This window comes from Mustela lutreola, chromosome 6 (genome assembly GCF_030435805.1).
Source record: "Mustela lutreola isolate mMusLut2 chromosome 6, mMusLut2.pri, whole genome shotgun sequence".
Lineage (NCBI taxonomy): Eukaryota > Metazoa > Chordata > Mammalia > Carnivora > Mustelidae > Mustela > Mustela lutreola.
The window spans coordinates 50,227,707-50,248,757 of record NC_081295.1 but is presented as its reverse complement, the minus strand read 5'-3'; the positions used below and the strand labels follow the sequence as shown (position 1 = coordinate 50,248,757).

Here is a 21,051-nt window from a genome sequence, read left to right as displayed (position 1 = left end):
TATTTTTCCAAAACTTTATGTGTTCCCCCTAAAAGTTTTCTAATGTAACTCAAAGTGGAAGATTAGGGAGAGAAAAGCTTACCAGCACTAAAAGAAGAACAGATCATTTGAACTCCAGGCCGAGGGCGCTCTGTAAATTTAGCAGGTCTCGGACTAAAAACAAAAAATAAACAATTAACAATATCCCCAAAGGGATCGGCAAGACCAAAAATGAGCTGTTTCAAAAAATAATTACAGAAAGACAGAATTAAATAAAAAGCAACAGATGGCTCCCTTCCTAAAACAAGTTGGAAATCATTATGTGTCATAATCAGACGATTTTATGGCAACTCTATAGATTTTGTAGGAGCTCCTGATTACACAATGATCCACACATGAAACACTCTCAAAACCACTGTCACACCAGACACGTCACACTTACTTCTAGTCAAATTTAACAGGTTCTCAGTTTCTCATACAGTACAACAGTAATGCACAAATACATTAGAAAGTAAGTCATTTATAAACACGAACACACTAGCAAAATAGATGCTGCATCTTGTAGCATATGTATACCATCAGGTTGAGGTAATAAAAAATTTTTCAATATTAGTCACTGTTAATTAAACATTTCCCTCTGTTTATCATCTGATGTGATGAAATACGTCTTTTAAGACTCCAGAAAGAATCTTACATTCATCTTAGTGAAAATCTGAAGACTATTTCAATCTTATGTCAACTGTAATGCTCATTTAAAATAGTCATCTAAAGAAAATAGTTATTTACACTCAAATATATTTACAATAATTGTATAAGAGTGTTAACAGATGTCTTATATTTACACTAGTGATATTAAATGTTTGTTACAATCAATGATACTAAAGAAAAATTATAGATTTTACAACACCATACCAGCTCCAATAAATATACAATATATCTGTAATGTTTCAATACAGCGGTTTTATTTAAAGTCCTACTTAACATATATTTTGACTTAGTTTCTCTCAGGTTATCTGGGGAGAAAATTCAAAAAATAATTACAGCCTCAACCAAAGTGCACTGCGTAACTTCTACAAACCATAACAACTGAAAAGAGAGTGGTTTCAGTTCTGTGATCATACAAGGAAAAAAAACTACAAAATATTTATGATCTATCAGTTATATATTTGGAGCAAGAACAATCTTTCTTACTGATACAGAACACAACAGAAGTATTTGTTAAAAATTCTTAATTACTTTATAAATAGATTTTTAAAAAAGATTTATTTGAGAGAGAGAAAGAGAGAGAGAGAGTCCCAGCTATGGAGACCAATGCGGAACTGGATCTCAGGACCCCAAGATCATGACCTTAGCTGAAAGCAAGAGCTGGTCACTTAACTAAGCCACCCATGTGCCCCATACATAAAATTTTTAACATGAAATAACAACTTTTCTTAGTCATAGGATCTGACATAAATGAGCATGAATAGACAGTTTGGAAAAAGAGAAAGTTATTAAAACATTCTCACAACCTAAACAATTATTCACAGTAAGATTAAAGTAACTCTAATTTCAGTAAATTAATCTGAAATTATAAAGGCAACTAAATGCACTACTTTAATATCTTATGGATTCTATTTCTAAATTTTTACTAGTTTCTGGCACAACCATTCATCTAAGTGTTAAGCAACCATTTTGTTGAAACTCAGAATATTCAAATAATCATAGAGACTGTCATTTTAAATGGACTTTAATATTTTTAAAGGGACAGGTACAAATAATTTATTTTTTAAAATCACATTTGAGGAAATATTTTAAGATGAGGCCTTGGATTCAGACTCTCTGAAATGAATGGAGTTCAATTTCCAGCTGTGTCACTTACCAGGTGTATGACCTCAGGCAAGTTAACATTTCTGTACCTCAGTCAGTAAAATGGGAGTAAAAACAAAACAAAATCTTAAGAGTTACTGAGATAACTAAATGAATTTAATCCACACAGAGTGCTTAGTACTGTGCCCAGCACACTCAGTAAGTATTAGTATGATTAGTTATGATTAGTATTTAATTTACTTCAACCAGTCCTAGACAATCCATCAATGAATAATCACTTTTAATTTGGAACAGCATTGAGAGGGGGTTCCAACAGTGTACTTTCAGTATCCACCTCAGTTTTCTCTCCCATCTGTCCCGAAGACAGTATTTATATACCTTCTTCATATGGTTGTCATAAAGAGTAACGAGATGACAAATGTAAAGTGCTTAGGACAAGCGTGGCAGACTAGGTGCTTAATAAAATCTTGTAATTATTATTATCATCTGTGTATTTTAGGATTCCCATTCTCCCCCATATCTAATCTAAATATGCCTGTACAGCTTTCTCCAATCAGAGATCTCTTCAGACAGCTTCAGAGTCACCCAGCCCCTCCTATTTCTCATCTACAAAGCGGCATCTTTATTAGTGGGAGTTATTACCATATACATAAACACTACATAAAAGCAAATTTATCAAGAGATTTGGGTTTCCAAAATAGGTTTCATTTACTAACAGAACTGATTTTCTCAATTAATGCAGACTGGGTTGCTGAAGGCACCTCCCCATCAAATTACATAGAAGCATTACAGCTGAATACAATTTCTGCCTTTGGTGAGTAATTAAAACCCATATGACAGTCATAATCTACTCCGGCCAAAATTTTTGGCAGCTATCACCCATGAGTAAAAATGGAAAAGAAAATAGGTGTCCCACAGCCTATAAGTAGGAAAAAATTACTCCTTTGTGGGTAACTTTAGATTAAAAGCTTTTAAGGACAATTTTAACAACAAATAGAAAGAATACGACCTCTAAATAACCAGAAAAAAACTGGTATGTCCAAACATAGGAGGATCATGAAGCAAAGTATGGAATAACAAGTCAGTGGAACATAATGCAGCCATTAAAATTATTATAAATAACTATGATAAACTGTTAAGGAAAAAACTAGCAGAAAATTATATATACTTCTCTACTTACTTTTACATTAAAAAACATATTTATGTTAAAAATGTGGTTAGGGTAGTTGGTTAATGGGTGAATCTACGTAAAGGTTCTGAAAAAAAAAATCATTTATATGGAATAATTCACTTCTCAAGAATCCAGATAAATATTATTGTACTTAGCAATGTAATGCTCAAGAAGCACAAAGTCAGAGTTTAATTTTGTAAAAACATATTTGTTCCTATACTAATTTGAAGACTGTTAATCACGTTTTTCTTCTCTACAAAAACAAAACACGAAAAGACAATGGTATCCCAATCTGGTCCATTAGGAGGCAAAGAATACTCCAAGGAAAACAACAATTAACTGTTGCTATTATCCATACACATCAGTAAAATACTTAAACTTTTATCTAAATGTCTAGAGAAAATCTTTAATATTTTAAATATTAAGAATGCAACTAAAATGAAATCAACCTGCTTTCTCCAAGGAACCGCATCTTTGATCAGAATCCTTTTTGCAAATGAAGTAGTTTTGTTACTCTAGCTGCCAAGGCCTCCTAATGCCCTGCCGTAAGAGGCACTCTCCAGAAATGTTAATATTCACAAAGCTTAAATAAATGCTACTGTTTTGAAGTAATAAAGACTTTCACAAATTACTCGACTTGGGTTGATAATTTATACACAGAAGTCAGATAGAATTACTAAGATATACCTTCTAATCTGAATTATATTCTACCATGAGAACACAGAGATGAACATTCTGACACTGCATAACCGGATGTACCACTTCTCCATTCACTGACTGTCTCTGAGGCAAAGCATAGCATTTCATCTCCCTACTACACCCACTTGGGAGGTGGCATGGCATAGACAGCATTGGACCAACAGGCAGGGAAGTATTGTTCTAATGCTAGCCTTGCCAATTTTTTAAAACTGTTTTAACTATGGGAAAGTCTTTTAACCTTTCTTGTCTCATTGTCCTTAATAAAAAAATAATAATGTTTAGCCAACCTGTTCTAATAAATCGAGATTACTAAAACAAGAGAAAGCACAAATGCAAGATGTTATTGTGGGATTGGGGGAAAGACACATCTAACTATCTTGATGCAATTTAGTGAAAATGTAATCAATTGGTTTTCCTAAGTTTCCTGAGATCTATAATAAAATCTAAAATTTACAGAAGTAATGACAGAAATAATTGCAATTCTTCTAAAGAACAGCCTTTGCCACTCTTAAGATTATGTTCTCAGTACCAGAAACAGCTATTGAGATGAAACTATGCCACATACAGAAAGGAGTGGTAATAAAACAAGTATGTTCTGAGGGAAACAGTTAAGGCTAGCAAAAAGAAGGCCCCCCTCAAAAAGAAAAAACAACAGCAAACAAACATGTTACATGTTAACATAAGAAACTTTCTTTGAAGCATGAAAAAAAGCGGGCATGGGGGGGACGGGACATGAAAATCAAACAGGTCAGTGAATGCATTTTTGTTACTTACTCGAGGAGAATAAATAAATTTTCTATTACTGACTACTTTATACTACTGGAATTTTAACCATTAAATTAAACAATTTATTCTATGAAATAAAAGAGCAACTGACTTTATTTTAAGGGTTCCAGCATCCCACAGCCAAAAACAAATAGTGCCATCTGCCCCAGTAGAAGACAGATATCTCTTTGAGCCACTGCACAATGGAGAGAACTGAAAAACAAATGAAGAAAAAAAAATCTTTGTAAGAGTGACATAATCCAAAAAATAAACCCACTTTTTACCAAATAAATAGCAACTATAAAAAACAGAGTTAGAAAACATCCAGAATTGATGAAGGTATTAACTACGATGTTTTTTGAAGTCCATGTATTTAAAAAGCAAGAAAAAAATATTTCTTTCTTCATTTTACTTGGCTTTATTACAAGGGATTACAAAAGTTACTTAAAATATAAATTATAATCAAAAGGAATTTACAGGGATTAAAACAATTACCTGCAGTGACGTTATAGATGCACTGTGGCCCTGAAGAACAGCCAACGGTGCACACGTTCGAAGACACCAGACTCGGATCATTTTATCACAACTTCCAGCTGCTATCATGGTATTCTCATAGTTTACAGCCATGTCTGATATTTCAGCTGCATGTCCTCTTAAAGTAGCTAATAATCTCCCATCATCTGTTGCCCAGATTTTCACAAGACAGTCATCAGAACCCTTAAAATAAAAATGTTATTAATGGAATTAACTCTATAAATTTTTATTCAAATTCTGAACAGGCATAAGAAACTGTATCTGCAGTGTCCACTTCCCAACAATTACATTTTTAAATACTAAAATGTGAAATACTTGTTTCAGGAATTTTGCTCTATACAAGGCTATTAAATTATTCACATAAAAAAATGCATGTGTGTCCACCAATCTAACAGGAGAAGTAGGATGTTAATAATGTTTACCTATGACTCCCTATCCAGCAGCCATGGTGACCTCTTATCCCGGATCTTGTGAAAGAACTTGAACTTCTGAAGTAATAGACCAAAATTATAATAGAACAAAAGTAGTATACAATAGTGACTAATCCTATGTTACTGTTATACAGAAATGAAAGTAAGCTAATTTGGGGCTTTTTCTCTTAGGAAGCTAAAAACAATATATATATGAATTTCCCATCAGTGATCTTCAGCTAAATATATTACATATAAAATCACTAAAGCCAGTTTTCAAAAAAAAAAAAAAATATGTATGAAGTCAATAAAAATACCTAAATTATACATTTACACTGCTATAGTAGCATAAGCTCAGAAAGAAATTGTAAAAGATAAAATGGTTTTCTATGAATACCTATATTTACAAATAAACATTTCAATTTCACATAATCAAAAAGAGATCAGAACTTCTAGGCTCTATTATTTTTTCCTTTTCTAATTTTCCATATTCATTTTGTAGCTCTAAATTAATACTCTTTTACCAAACTCTCAATATTTTCTCCTATTGTTCATTATTTGAAAGGTTTTAAATACATAAAGAAATAGGGAACAGTGTCACTAGCCTCATACATCCATTTCCCAAATTCAAACTTATCAACAGGCTTCAAGGGTGGCATGTTACAACCTTCCAATCTAAATCTTAAAAACTTAACAAAAATTCTTAAACCTGACATTAGAAAGAAGATTCACAAAAACATGATACAGATATGTTACTGCCTTCATACTAATGATACAACATATAAATAATCACACCATATTAACAGAACATGTGTATCCTAAATCAGATTGTGCCAGCACCACCTAGAAGACTTTCAATTAACTCATGTGCCTCTAACTGAGGTTTGAAGCAAATGAAGTGGATTATCAACCACTAAAGACTAGTGATAAAACTTTGGTAAATTATCTACATTAAAATATGGTATTCTTACCACATTTATGTAATCTCAGGCTTTTTATCCATAGAACAAAGTTGTTAAATTGGATGATCCCTAAGGTTCCTTCTATCTTTAAAATTCAGTTACCCATGTACTCATTTATTCATCTGCTTTGAGATTAAATATGTGCTGAACACTAGAGATACAAAGATGAGATGCTAAGACACAGTATTCCTGTCCTCAGGAAGCAAGGCAGAAGAGTATAAATGCAATAACATGTCCAAAGTGCTATACTATTAATCAGAAGAGATCCAAACCAGGAAGCAGTGTGTTTGTCCTGGAAGGTGGAGAAACAGGATCTGGATCTGGAGAAGAATCCAGAAGCAGTGATGCCTAGACACTGTCTTCTGCATGAAGAGGCAATGTAGTATAGTAGCCTTGAGAAGAGACTGCAGCAGGATCAAATGTCTCAGTTCATAACCTATCAGGACCACTTTCTACATGTTTAATGTTGGGCAAATTACCTGTTCCCTAGGCCTCCAATGTCTTTTCTATACCTATCTCATAAGGTTGCTGCAAAAACATTGCAGTGTCTGGCAATAATAGCTATGGACTACTACCACTGCTTTGTTGGTGGTTCTTACTTTTACTTTAGCAATATTCTTACTATTTTAAAAAGAGCAAAAACATCCCATATGGCAATTAGAGGGAAAAATTTGATCAAAGGCATGAAAATATGAATATGAGCACTGCAGTAGTCTGTATGTTAATACAGTGTGAAGCAAAGGCATGAGGATGAAGTCAGGGAAAGACTGTGAAGGACCTTTTATGGTATACCAATAAATGATGTTTTATAATGGGGATCACTTAAGATTACAATCAGTATCAGGATCAGATTTATGTTTTCCAAAGATACTGTTGGCGTAAGTGTGAATTAGGATAGAAAGTCAAAGGCCATCTGAAAGTTGCTGAAGTAGTACAGGTAGGAGAGAATGAATGATATAATTGAAATTATTACAGAAGAAGAGAAAGAGCAAAAGATACGGACACAATAGCTGTTTGGGGAATTAAAGTGATGAGGATTATATCATGGCTATCTGTAGAAAGTGAAAAAGGAACTGTAGCAGGCCATGACTTCCAGAAAGCTGGTCAGCCTACCACTTGGCACACAGGAATTGTATTAGGCATTTGATGAATAAAGAAAGACCTTAAAGCATTTATTTATTAAATTCATTTATTCAACTCCTTCTTAAATTCCACAAATTAAATCAATTTATTCACTTTATCTTCTCAAAATTAAGGCAATATTTGGCTCTGATCTAAATTCACAACAAAAACAGGGGTGCCTGAATGGCTCAGTCAGTAGAGGATGTGACTCTTGATTCTGGGGTTTTGAGTTTGGGCCCCAAGTTGGGGACAGAGATTACTTAAAAAAAAAATAAATAAATCATAAACTCACAACAAAAATAAAATTTTCAATATGCTAATACTGGTAGAATATATGAAAAAGTAAAATCATGACATCTCATCATGCTCCACAATACTGATAAAATTCATTCTGTTGTTATGTATTTGAACAAGAATTTACTTTATATTCTATTATAGAAGGTGTTTCACGTATTTTTCACGTTAACAAAAATAAAACCAAAAACCAAACACCTTTTTGACCAAAATGCCAGCTTTTAATGAAGAGTAGTAACAACCAATGATCTAACACCAGCATTCAGTGACTTTTCACCAAGTAAAATCTAACAAGAAGTCCCATTATATTTGTATTGACTTTATTACTTAGTAATCTCATCAATTTAATATAGTTTAGTATATTTTTTCTCTATTTAGCCAAGTGCTAAAATAAAACAACACTATGCACATTTTCCCTAATTGTGCATTATTCCAACTGACCCTTCTTCCATTCAACTGCAGGAGAGAAATCTTTGACCTTTTAGGGAAATTTTTCTTCACTGTTCTCTTCTATGACCTATAAAGTAATACCCTGTCCCCACCCTTACTCCTACTCCCCTGAGCTCCTGGCAGAATTTCAAACAGAACTCAAAAGCATCCTTTGACAATTTCTATTTCATGCATCACTTACTTATGATCACAAATTTATTTTTATGGGAATGTGAAACTAAAGACGATCTGACAGATTCAACTAAGTTCTTTTAAAATGACTATCAGAAATATAAATACAGTATAATCGAAGAGGACTGCACAAGAAAAATTAAATTTACTGGGAAAACATTTTTAGAGCACTATACACATGTTGAAATTGAATGTGGAAGGATTATTAAAAACTGATGAAATAATTCAAAAAAAAAAAAAAAAAGGACAAAATGTAGAGCAGTATCTGAACAGATGCACTTTCTTTCCCAAGTCTACCTCAAATGTAAGTAAGGCCAATAATAAATCAAAGAGTAGGACATTATAGTCTTTGAATCAAGATTTTTAAAAAGTGTTATGGACACTACAATAAAACCAGTGTTATGTAAATGGTGAAAGGGACAAGATAAACAACACAGACATGGGGTTTGGCCTTGGCTAGGAGGAATACATAGGCTTCTAAGATGTATGAAGGAGAAAGAGATATGGTAGAAATAACAATTTTAAAGTAAACTGGAAAGAAATTATATGAATAAAAGGATTATTTCCTAAAATGGGAAAAGGGGGAAACAAAAGAAAGGAGCCAAAAAAAGTGAATAAAGTTTGAAATAAAGTGGGATAACAGTAATAAGAAAAAAGGAAAAAATCTGTGAGCAAAATGAAAGTTATGCTAAAATCAGATAGGATGATTTTAGAAAAACCTCAAGTGACAAGTTTTTTCAGCAAAGCTCCAATGCCTAAGGGGAGAACAGAGTAGTCATTTCTCTTTAATAACATCTAAATATTGCTCTTAGGGACTGGGGACTAGCAAAGTTCCTAGCTAACAAAAGCTAGGAATACAAAGTATAAGCAGAAATAACAAGAAATTAAGCTGGAAAGGTTTTATCTGAGGAAGACTGACAGAGGGTTTTAGACACCTGTTAAAGAGTTTGGATTTAACCCAGTAACGTAGCTAAAGAAAAATTTTAGGCAGGTAAGACTTGGTTACTGTAGTATTTTTAGCCACCATTAAGTTTGAAGAAATCTATGAGCTAGGTGCAAAACTGAAAATGCTAAGTCAAATTTAAATATTACACTAGTGTTTAACACCATCCAAACATAAGAGAGCAGTATATCACTAGTTTAATTCTTCAATAATGTAAACTTGTCATAATTATTGTGGGAAGTGTGCTCATTAATACATTATTATTTGCCTAAGTTAAGTCCAACTTGCATAAAAAAAATCTGGAAAAAAAAATCACAACGAAAAGAATGTGTAGCTTTAGCTTACTTAAATACCCAAATAAAACGTCACACCAAATTTTTAGTGATTTTTTTTTTTTTAATGTGAGGATGTCATTTTTAATGCAAGGATAAAGCCAAAGAAGCATAAACAATTACCTTATCTTTATTCTGAAAACAAAACAAAACAAAAACCAAAAAACAGCAGTGTAGGTATTATTTATGAAAATGCCTGGTAAGAAAGAGTGGGACTTCAACAAAACTTAGACTTGCCAAAACATAAGAATTTAGCTTGAGATACCCTATAAATTTGTTTATTCCACTGCCATACCTTAAGAAGCCACACATACAATAAAACTATGTGCCTTTCTAATAATCAATGTGCTCTGTCACTTAGGACAAAGGAAGAAAATAGAATCAGACATTACATTTAAGAATCACTGTTTTTTCCATCCTGTTAAGAGCATCTTGGCTCTCTCCACCATTTGGCGACTGTGGCCATTGCTACTATGAACACTGGGATACAGATGGCCCTCCTTTTCACTGCATCTGTATCTTTGGGGTAAATACCCAATAGTACAAATTGCAGGGTCATAGGGTAGCTCTATTTTTAATTTTTTGAGGTATCTCCACACTGTTTTCTAAAGTGGCTACACCATCCTGCATTCCCACCAACACTGTAAGAGGGTTCCTCTTTCTCCACATCCTCTCCAACAAAGACGAACAGATAAAGAAGATATGGTCCATATACACAATGGAATATTATGCAGCCATCAGAAAGGATGAATATCCAACTTTTGTACCAACATGTAGAGGACTAGAGGAGATTATGCTGAGAGAAATAAGTCAAGCAGAGAAAGTCAATTATCATATGGTTTCACTTACTTGTGGAGCACAAAGAATAACATGGAGGACATTAGGAGAAGGAAAGGAAAAGTGACTGGGGTAAACTGGAGGGGGAGATAAAGCGTGAGGGACTGTGGACTCTGAAAAACTGAGGGTTTGGGAGGGGAAATGGGTGGGGGGATGGGTAAACCTGGTGGTGAATATTAAGGAGGGCATGCATGTTATTATTGCATGGAGCACTGGGTGTGGTGTATAAATAATGAATCTTGAACACTGAAAAAACAAAATAAAAAAATCAGTTTTTCTTTCTCTTTCTTAAAATTTTAAGTATTAAGTGGAGTATGGAGATAGTGGCAGCAAAGACCTTTCCTTAAGCATGCAACAGGATCTCTTTCACTGTGGGTTAATTCTTCTTATTTTTTTAAAATCTAGAACAATAAACCCTATTTTGTGAATCCCTCTTGGAAACTTCAAAGTTTGGCCAGAATAAAAAGTGTAGGAGGTAACTATATAGATGAAAACAAATAAGGACATTCTCCATAAATAAAGCCTAGGCAATGTCTGGTACATATTTGACTTTTGTATTCTGGAAGGCAGCTATGCTCACCACTATACCACCAATGCAACTTTTGTATTCTGGTAAAGAAAAATTCCACAGGTCTCTGTGACATGGTTTTCTACTTTCTCATGGATTTAAGCATTAAAATTCTCCTTAAAATCTAGAAAAAAAGGTCCTACATAGTGTTATGAAGACTTTATGAAATAATTTCAGTAACAGGGCTTTGAATCATTTAAATTCTATGCAGAAACTAAAGCAGAACCTAAAATCTACCCTCCCCAAATTTAAGTTTCTAGAGGGCAAGTTTGAAAGGCTTAACTTAATTACTAATTTTTGTAATTATGTATTTGCTTATTTAAAATAAAAGCTAGATAACGAGAAGTGACAACTGTATGAACTATTCAATGATGAAGAATATACTTTACAGGGTGGAAGAGTAAATGCTAAAGAATGGCTGACTTATTCAAGTAGAAAACCGCATACATTTGGGAACAGTACAGCAGGTTACTTCTATACAGATGACCTCAAAAGCAAAAAGATCAATAAACCTTTCCCTGCTAAAAGAGAAGCATCAATTGTGCAGACCAACCAAAGACCACTACTTTGAAATAAAAAAAGAAATTATGTGATATTTAAACTTATGATATCTTGGAGAATCTGGCATTACTGGACAGAAATCAACCAGAATTCTAATTTTTCTTGCTACTACTTCACAGATTTGAGTCAGATTTTACTCTTGATGTCTTTAAAACAAACTGAATTAAATGTTAAAAACATCATGTATGGGTCATTTTCTTATTCAGGCTAAAAAGCAGCTTGCTCTTCAAGTAGCTAAAATGTACTTATAATTTAAATTTAGTTCAGTGTTGTTGTTGTTTTTTTTCCCCCCAAAAAGATGCCAGCGATTTTCTTTCTTACCTATCAGACCTCTGTTTCATTTTCCTTACAAATTATCCTAAACTTCAGTGTTAATCATTTCAACACATGCCTGATTTTCTCACTCTTATCCACCTGTATCAAAGTAATTATCATTTGCTCCAATCCTGCTCCCAGGATATCAAGTACTGTTATAGAAAAAGAGGATATGCATAGTCTGTAATACTGCAAATCTATGAACCCTCTCTTTATTTGAGAGGCTGAAGCTAACCAGTTCCTTATTCATCACTCTTCCCCTGCTACCAGGGTTTATCGAGTACCTCTCCCAGTTCTGTTCCCTAACCAAGACTCTTAGCTAAAATATTGCACAATGAAAAGTAGAATCTGTTCATTGTGAATCTAATTATCTTTCTAAATAGATCAAAATAAACTGCTCCTTATACATCCAATCTTCATCTACTTATTCTATCGATCTATCGAGTACCTCTAGGACCCAGTTCTGTTCCCTAACCAAGACTCTTAGCTAAAATATTGCACAATGAAAAGTAGAATCTGTTCATTGTGAATCTAATTATCTTTCTAAATAGATCAAAATAAACTGCTCCTTATACATCCAATCTTCATCTACTTATTCTATCTATCTAGCTCCTTCCCTTTGACCCACAGTTTTTCATAAATTTATCTTGCTCTCCTTCTCATTATAATCAAACTTACTTAATATTCACTCAACTTCTCATGTACTTTTTAAAAGATTTTTATTTATTTTACAGAGACAAAGACAGCGCACACGCACAAGCAGGGAGAATGGCAGGCAAAGGGAGAAGCAGGCTCCCAGGGAGCCTGATGCAGGGCTCAATCCCAGGATCCTGGATCCCAACTGGAGCTGAAGGCAGATGCTTAACCAACTGAGCCATCCAGGTGCCCCCCAGAGAACTTTTTGAAAGAATAATTTTTAATTTCAAACTTACAGAGTTTCAAGAAAGGTACCAATGTCTTCCATATCTCCATAACCCAGATTAATCAACTATTAACAATTCATTGCATTTACTCCATCACCACCTTTCTTCCCTTCTTTTCTCTTCATATAACACACACACACCCATTACCATTAATTTTTTTATGTATTATTTAAGAGCAGACTGCAGACATGAGGCCACTTCTAATTATCCCAGCATGTATTTCTCCCAAAAAAGGATATCATCTACATAAATTGGGAAATCCATATTGACATAACTGCTACCCAATCCACAGATCCCATTCAAATTCTGTCAGCTATCTTGCTATCTTGACAATGTTTCCTTTTCCTTTTTGCCCCAGGATCCCATATCGTAACACATGTTACACTTCAGTTAAATTATCTCTTCAGTCTCCTTCAATCTGGAATATTTCCCTCAAGTTTTCAATTTTTTGTCCTCAGGAATCTGTAGGATGACCCCAAGCCTCAGTCTGTTTTACTATTTCTTCATGATCAGAAGTCATACTGTCTAGGTAGGAATCCCACCAGATAGATTTCTCAGTGCACCACTTGAGGGGACACACAATGTCAACTCATTTCACCACAGTGAAGTTAATTTTTTGACAGAGAGAGATCACAAGTAGGCAGAGGCAGGCAGAGAGAGAGAAGAGGAAGCAGGCTCCCTGCTAAGCAGAGGGCCCGATGCAGGACTCGATCCCAGGACCTTGAGATCATGACCTGAGCCGAAGGCAGAGGCTCAACCCACTGAGCCACCCAGGTGCCCATGTGAAGCTAATTTTATCATGTTGTTTCCAAGATTTCTCCCCTGTAAAGCTGAAGTTTCCCCCTTTTAATTAATACCTTGTAGGAACATATTGTAAGATTAGGCCAAGATCTTTAAATAAGATCCTCCATCAGTCTTAGCCTCCACTGATGACATACAAATGAATCAATCACCACTACAATGGTTGCCAAATTATCATTCTTTCTACAATTATCAGTTGACATTCAACAGCAGTTTTTCCTCCTTTTTCACTTATTTATTCACTTACTTAACTAAATCAGTATAGATTCTTGCATTCCTATTTTAGTCAGTTAAGGTCCCTGTCTAGCCTAATGAAACTTACTGAGAACAAAACCCCAATTCTATCTTTAATTAAAAAATTTTATTTACTCAGAAGCATTCACAATGTGAACAATACAGCTGTAACTTTTTTTCTTTTGCAATTACAGAGAGGTATTCAATTAATAAAACAATTATTTCCTATTAGCTGCACTGGAGACAACTGAAGATGACATAACCACCACCCCCACACAAAACTAGTTTCTGCTGCGCACAAACAAGAACCTGCTTTCAATTTCCATGTCAATTAACAATCCTCATACTATACTAGGAAGAGTTAGTGGTTACTGAAAATACCATCAGGACAGGACTATACATTTGATAGTGTGTAAACTATAAAAAAAAAGGCAACAGACAGTTTAAAAAAAACAAATCTTACATAGCCTACATTTCAATTTCCAGTTTTCTTTTTTTTTTAAAGGAATGAGTTGTGTACAGGAAGGTTAAATGCTTAATAGATAAGAAAAAAAAAAACAACGCCCCACTCCTCATCCTTTTTATCTTCCTCTTCTTCCTTCTTTTTCTTGCTTTTCTCAGTCTTGATGAACCCCCCACCCCCGCCCCCTCAGCCTTGATGGCTGCTTCCCACCACTCCCCCAGCATCAAGCTTTCCTTTAGTTCAGTACACAACGATACCCTCTTTGTATTTTTCCTTCAGCTTAAAAGCCTTCTTTCTTAAGTCTGCTTGTCCTCCACAGCAGTGTTGTTCCACTTATCTCCCAGTTTCTTTGAAACATCACCAATGGATAGGCCGGGATGTTCTCCTTTGATTTGGGGGGTGATACTCAGAACAAAGCAAGAAAAAGGCCGAAGGAGGCCTCTTGGGTGCCCTGAGATCCTTTAACTTTTTTTTCCCCCTTTAGGAAAGATGTAAGTTTTCACTTCTCTTTTACAGTGTACCCTATCCACCTTTGCCATGTCTTCTAATTTTCCTTTCCACTTGGCAGACATAGTCTTCTACCTCTCTGAGCACTTCTTAGAAAACTGAGCAGCTGACTGAAGCATCTGGGTGCTGCTTCTTGTGCTCCTCCCAGTGAGTTTGCACAAAGAATGCATATGATGACATTCTGCCTCTCGGCTTCTTAGGATTTTCTCTGCCCATATTTAATTACTCTCCTCAGTGAGGCAGAGTCACCCAGTGCATCACTGCCCGTAGCGCGGTCTCTCACAAAACCCAGATTTTAAAAATAATAATTTCACACAGTGATACATATTGTAAGAAAAATATAGTAAAGTGCCTAACTGGGATAAATAATGATGGTAAAGTACAGAGAGGGAAGGTAGTTAGGAAAAAATCTCCAAAAGATTTTTCCTTCAACAGGGGACTGCTAATAAAGGAATTAGCCAGGGGCATATTTTGGAAAACATAATTTCATGCAAAAGGAATAGCTACTACAAAGGCTCCAAACCATAAATGGACTTTGCAAGTTTGAAGCACAGAAAAAGACCCGTGTAAAGAACCATACAAGAAGGGAATTTGTCTTACAGATGTATGTGTACATCTCCCCTAATAAAGTCTATGGTTCTTGCAAGAGAACATTATTCATATTTATCTCTCTAATTGACTGGTTGATTCATTCATCATTTGTTCTACACCTAATGTATGCACTAGATACTCTGAGGCATTATAGATCTAAAAAGGTTCACCAGAAAAGTCTTTGTTAGTAAGAAGTTCACAACTTAAGAGAGATATCTAAACAAATTCACTGCAACATAAAAGATACAATGTAACAGAAGTATGAAGTTCAATAACAGTACTCTATTTTCAGATAAGTCTTTTTTTTCCCTTAAAAATTGTCAAGCTTTTTGAAAGAGCAGTCTGCATTAAGTCTCCTCCATTTTTCAATTCCCAACTCCTCCTCCATGCACTGTAATCTCCTATCCCTAATATTGAAATAAAAGTTTTTTATTTTTATTGACAAGTCCAAAAAATGCCTTTCAGCTCTCATTTACTTTAGGTTTACATCTTTTATAAAATACTAATCCTTCGTTTTTTTTTTTCTTTTAAGATTTATTTATTAGAGAGATGGAGAGAAAGCACAAGCAGGCAGAGTAGCAGGCAGAGGGAGAAGCAGGCTCCCTGCTGAATAGGGAGCCTGATGCAGGGCTCAATCCCAGGACCCCAGGATCATGACCTGAGCCTGAGCCAAAGGCAGCTGCTTAACCGACTTAGCCACCCAGGCATCCCTAATCCTTTGTCTTTTAAGACACCACTTCTTTTATTTTTCTCTGGCCTCTTAAGCAGCTCTCAGTCTCAATAACAGATTCCTCTCCTTTTCTTTCAGCTGTTTTAAAAGTTAGTCACACACATATATGAGGTAGTATAATCAATTACCATGTTCAATGATTCCCAAACTGAATCCTCTAGCCTTAATTTTTTCCTGAGCATTCAACACCTCTTGAATATTTTTATTTGGCAATATAGACAACCATCTCAAATTTAACATGTCCACAGTCACAAATTTCTCTATTTAAATCCCTACCATTATAAATGACAGACTTTCTAACCAGTCACACAAGGTAAAAACATGTGATCCCATACTCTTCTCTCTCAATTCCCTAGATTCAAATGAAACTCTCAAATCCTAGATTCTAGTTTTAATCCACTAGTCCCATCCCTACTTTCATAGTGACTCTGTTCAAGCCATGATGAAAGAAATCATCATGATGAAAGAAATCGTCATGGCTTGAACAGAACCTTTTCACTGTTCTGCCAGAACACTTTACCAATTCTGACAGAACCTTTTCACCAATTCCTCTATATATAGATTTAGTTTCAATCCATCCTTAACAATAATGCCAAAGGGATTGTTAAAAAGAGAAATTATACTCACTCTTCTGTCTAAATCTGTCATTTTCTCTCCACTGCCTTCAGGAAAGAAACCCACTCCCTTTCATACACTACCAAAAGGATCTTGATCATTGTGTCCCCCACTAATATCTCCAGTTCTTGCTTAATGATAATCCACATTTATTCTTTGCCATATCCAGTAATATACAACTACATGTTATACTCTCCCAAGGTTTATAAATGCCTTTCCCTGGTCTGCAATATTCAGCTAAATTTAGCTGAGGTGAAGTTTCCCTTACCATCTCCTACAACACACTGAATTCAATACTTCTCCTCCTATGATATTTCAGTATCTTATATAGCCCCATTCAAACTTCTTATCAATTGTATCAATATTGTCTGCTGACAATCTACAAACTCTCCAGGGACAGATATTTTGTCTTTCATTTCTAGAACCTAAGTGTCTAGAAGATTGTTTATAACTTAGGGCATTTATGGAAATATTGTATATTCTTTTGCTTTAATTTGAAAATAAAGATACATTTGGTGTTTTTTTTTTTTTTTCTCTGTGAAGGGACGGTAGTGCCTGGGTGGCTCAGTCGGTTGAGCATCTGATTCTTGATTTCTACTTGGGACAGAAATCCCACAATCTCAGGGTTGTGGGATTGAAACCTAGGTCAGGTTCTGCACTCAGTGGAGAGCCTAAATGAAATTCTCTCTCTCCCTCTGCCCCTACCTCCACTCACTCATTTTCTTTCTCTCGAATAAATAAATCTATAAAAATGGGCGGGGGATCTTTTCATATGGCCCTCAACATACTTTTTTGTATTATGAGTGAATGGCTTCCTCCTGAGAGATTTCATTAACTCTGTTTTTCTTTGGTAAATATTATTTGAGGCAGTGATTCTAAAACCAAGTAAAACAAATTTAAAAACTACGAATTAGGAAGCAAATCTGACTCAGTAATTATGCTATCTCCCTCCCTGGGTTCTTCTCATTATTGTACTGTGGAAAAAAAAAATTTAAAAATTCTAGTACATTGGGGCGCCTGGGTGGCTCAGTGGGTTAAGCCGCTGCCTTCAGCTCAGGTCATGATCTCAGGGTCCTAGAACGGAGCCCCGCATCGGGCTCTCTGCTCAGCAGGGAGCCTGCTTCCTCCTCTCTCTCTGCCTGCCTCTCTGCCTGCTTGTGATCTCTCTCTGTCAAATAAATAAATAAAATCTTAAAAAAAAAAAAAAATTCTAGTACAAAATATTTGTACACTGTCCTAATACAAAATTTCACTTATCAATTACAAATGACTTCATTTTAGATCCTGTACAAAATTTGTAATTAAGATTTTAATTAAGAAACAAAATGGATAAAATTTATTTAAATCTATCTATAAAATCAACAGCAGGAACTAAAACAATGACTTCTTACTGTAGATCTTGATCTATACTAATTACATGCATTATTCCATTCATGTAGTCATACAAATATCTTGTAGGGGTGGTATTATTATTATTATTGCCCTTCTTCCTCCTTTTTTAGAGATGAGAATACTGAAGATTACAGTGGTGAGATAATGTGAGCCATCTAATGCCAAAGCTGATGGTCTTAAACACAGTGCTATTCATACTGCCTCTAGCTGTCACTCAGAAAGGACCCAAGAGAATCTGTCCCTTGGAAAAAAACTTGCAAATACATCTACATGAAAACTTCAGGAATGTGTAAGGTCTTCAAATACCAAACAGATAAAAAAGTAAAACCGGTTCATCTATTACTGAACTGTTATTCCAATAAATAACATAGGAATCCCTCATAGGAACCGCTCATTAGTTATTCATGACCTACTATCCTAAAGCTTTATCTCATCAGTTTTCAACACCAATTTCAAAACATTAGTCAGTGGCTAGTGTGTTTCCAGTGGAATGAGGGAATACCCAGCAGCCATCCCACTTTATGAAGTTAATAGAACAGTGAACTCATAGGCATCCTATTGCCACTTGAGATAACCATAAAAATACAATGAAATTTTAAATAACAGTACTTTTCATATCTAAGCATTTTTTATCATATGGTAGCATTTTGGAATCTACAACTGCAAACCAGCAGTAAAAAACTACAAATAAGACTATGAGTTTGGCCCAATTAGTAAATTATATCACATACATAAAAAATTCAATTTTAGACTCTGGTAAGATTCTTATAAAATAATACGGAGCTAATTTTCTTCCCTTTTAAAAGTGTCTTCAAATAGGGGCGCCTGGGTGGCTCAGTGGGTTAAGCCTCTGCCTTCGGCTCAGGTCATGATCTCAGGGTTCTGGGATCGAGTTCCGCATCGGGCTCTCTGCTCGGCAAGGAGCCTGCTCCCCCCCCCCGCCTGCCTATCCATCTACTTGTGGTTTCTCTCTGTCAAATAAATAAATAAAGTCTTAAAAAAAAAAAAAGTGTCTTCAAATAAAGAAAAATATTCAGAAAACAACTTCTTCACATGTCATTCCTTCTCCCCAAATTAAAAGCTCCTAAAAGTAGAAATTAAATGTCTAGCACAGGGGCTGCGTGCCGATTTTTTTCTATACAGGGCCAATAATTATCTTCAATTTTGCAGTCATAAATACTCACATGTGCCTGCCTTTGTCATTACTCAACTCTGCCATTTGGTAGCGCAAAAGCAAATGTAGGCTATACATATGTGAAACAACTAAGCATGCCTTTGTTTGAATAAAATTTTATTTACAAATACAGGTGGAAGGCTGGCTTTGACCCACAGGAGTAGTTTGCTATCCCTTGGTTCAAAGTGCTGCTCTTCCAGCTCCTTACCTACCACCTACTAAACTCAGGAGATAGCAACAGCACATTATTTCACTACATTTTCCCTCGAAAAAATTCTAGATTATTTCTCTAATTCAAATCAAAACACATAATCCTTCATAAATTACAAGAAATAAATACTTACCATCCTATCATTTTTAAAGAATCCCCACAAGATACTTCACTAACATAAAAAATTAAGTCATATATTTTTATAACCTCAATGCAATGGCGTAACTTTATCCTTGGCAAAATGAAGTACAAACACAATGTAATGCTTTTTTCTTGTTATTTCAGTTTATTACTATTTTTGAAAGATTCTTTTGAACATTACAAATACCAAATTTATTTTGTTTTGAGACGTGAATTTAAATATTGGTATACTGAGCTTGAAAGAGGTAAATGTAATTTTCCATTACCATTTGAAAACAAATATATTTGCTAAAGTGTATCAAGCACTTTAGCAAATATATAGATGCTTGTTCTCCCCTTTAAAAATAATAACCTATCAGAAAATTTCACTTTTATTTTGCTTCATAGAGAACAATGGAGATAAAAGAAAAGGTGAAAGAGGAGAATACTAATCTAAGAAATGATCTGCAAATGCCTGAGTGGATTAGAGCCAGGGAAAAGATATGTATGGAAATCCTTTCCCACATCCTGCTGTTTATGCTATTTTACAGGTGACTAGGTACATGGGTAGGGAAGCAGATATAAATAAATCTCAGTTTACAAGCATATTTATTTAAAAGAGGAATCTGTAATTGTACCCAACTGTGTAAAATTTGCAGCTGCTCTCCAAAGACAGAGAAAGGAATTTCCATTATAATTTCCATTTCCCAGTTTCTTACTTCAAAGAAAATTAAGGACTTTGTGAATGAAAGCATACCTTTAGCTTACAGGGTAGCATTTAAGTACAGGAAAAGTGTAGTAACTACTACCCTTAGTGTATATAATAGTTAATCACCTAAAAATAAACAGAAATATTTCCAAAGGTAATTTTCTCAGTTAAAGCTGAAAAGCTTTGCTTTCCTTCATTTAACAGGTTAAAAGAAACAAGAGCAAATAAGCCCAAAGAGCCTCTTTAAACACAACATCAAATATACTGAAGAATGAGGTACTAAGCATAATATAAAAAGATACATTTAATAATCTCCTCTAATTTGCTTAACACACTTTCGTAAAGTCCCTGGTACAGGGTTTAAGTTATTATATGGTATTTTTATAAAATGTTAGACTGCATATTTGATAGAATGTCAGGACTCACACTTATCCATAATATAGCACCATCATATAGCTGTACCTGTACTACAACATTTAGGAACTTTCCAAACTTGAATCAAGTCCAACTTCAAGTAAAATCTTTTATCATAGTAAACAAAATTACTTGAATATCCAGTTTTTCATTAGAAGACAAAACATGAAAGTTCTGTTTCAAGTTCAACTACAAGCGATGTTTCTTCAATGCCATATATGAATTAAGATAATACTTCAAAAATT

At 34.6% G+C, this 21,051-nt stretch overlaps 1 protein-coding gene and 1 pseudogene across 3 annotated transcripts in view; both read right to left on the bottom strand.

The window, feature by feature from the left end:
* Nucleotides 1-21,051, bottom strand: part of PHIP (pleckstrin homology domain interacting protein) — a 127,585-nt gene that overhangs the window by 75,703 nt on the left and 30,831 nt on the right. For all 3 annotated transcript variants that reach the window (XM_059177235.1, XM_059177236.1, XM_059177237.1), the window contains exons 8-10: nt 4,919-5,140; nt 4,536-4,636; nt 83-153 (exon numbers count right to left, since the gene is read on the bottom strand). In XM_059177235.1, coding sequence (XP_059033218.1) covers nt 83-153; nt 4,536-4,636; nt 4,919-5,140 — 394 coding nt within the window. The remainder of the gene's footprint in view (nt 1-82; nt 154-4,535; nt 4,637-4,918; nt 5,141-21,051) is intronic.
* On the bottom strand, nt 13,562-21,046 carry LOC131833669 (high mobility group protein B1-like; annotated as a pseudogene).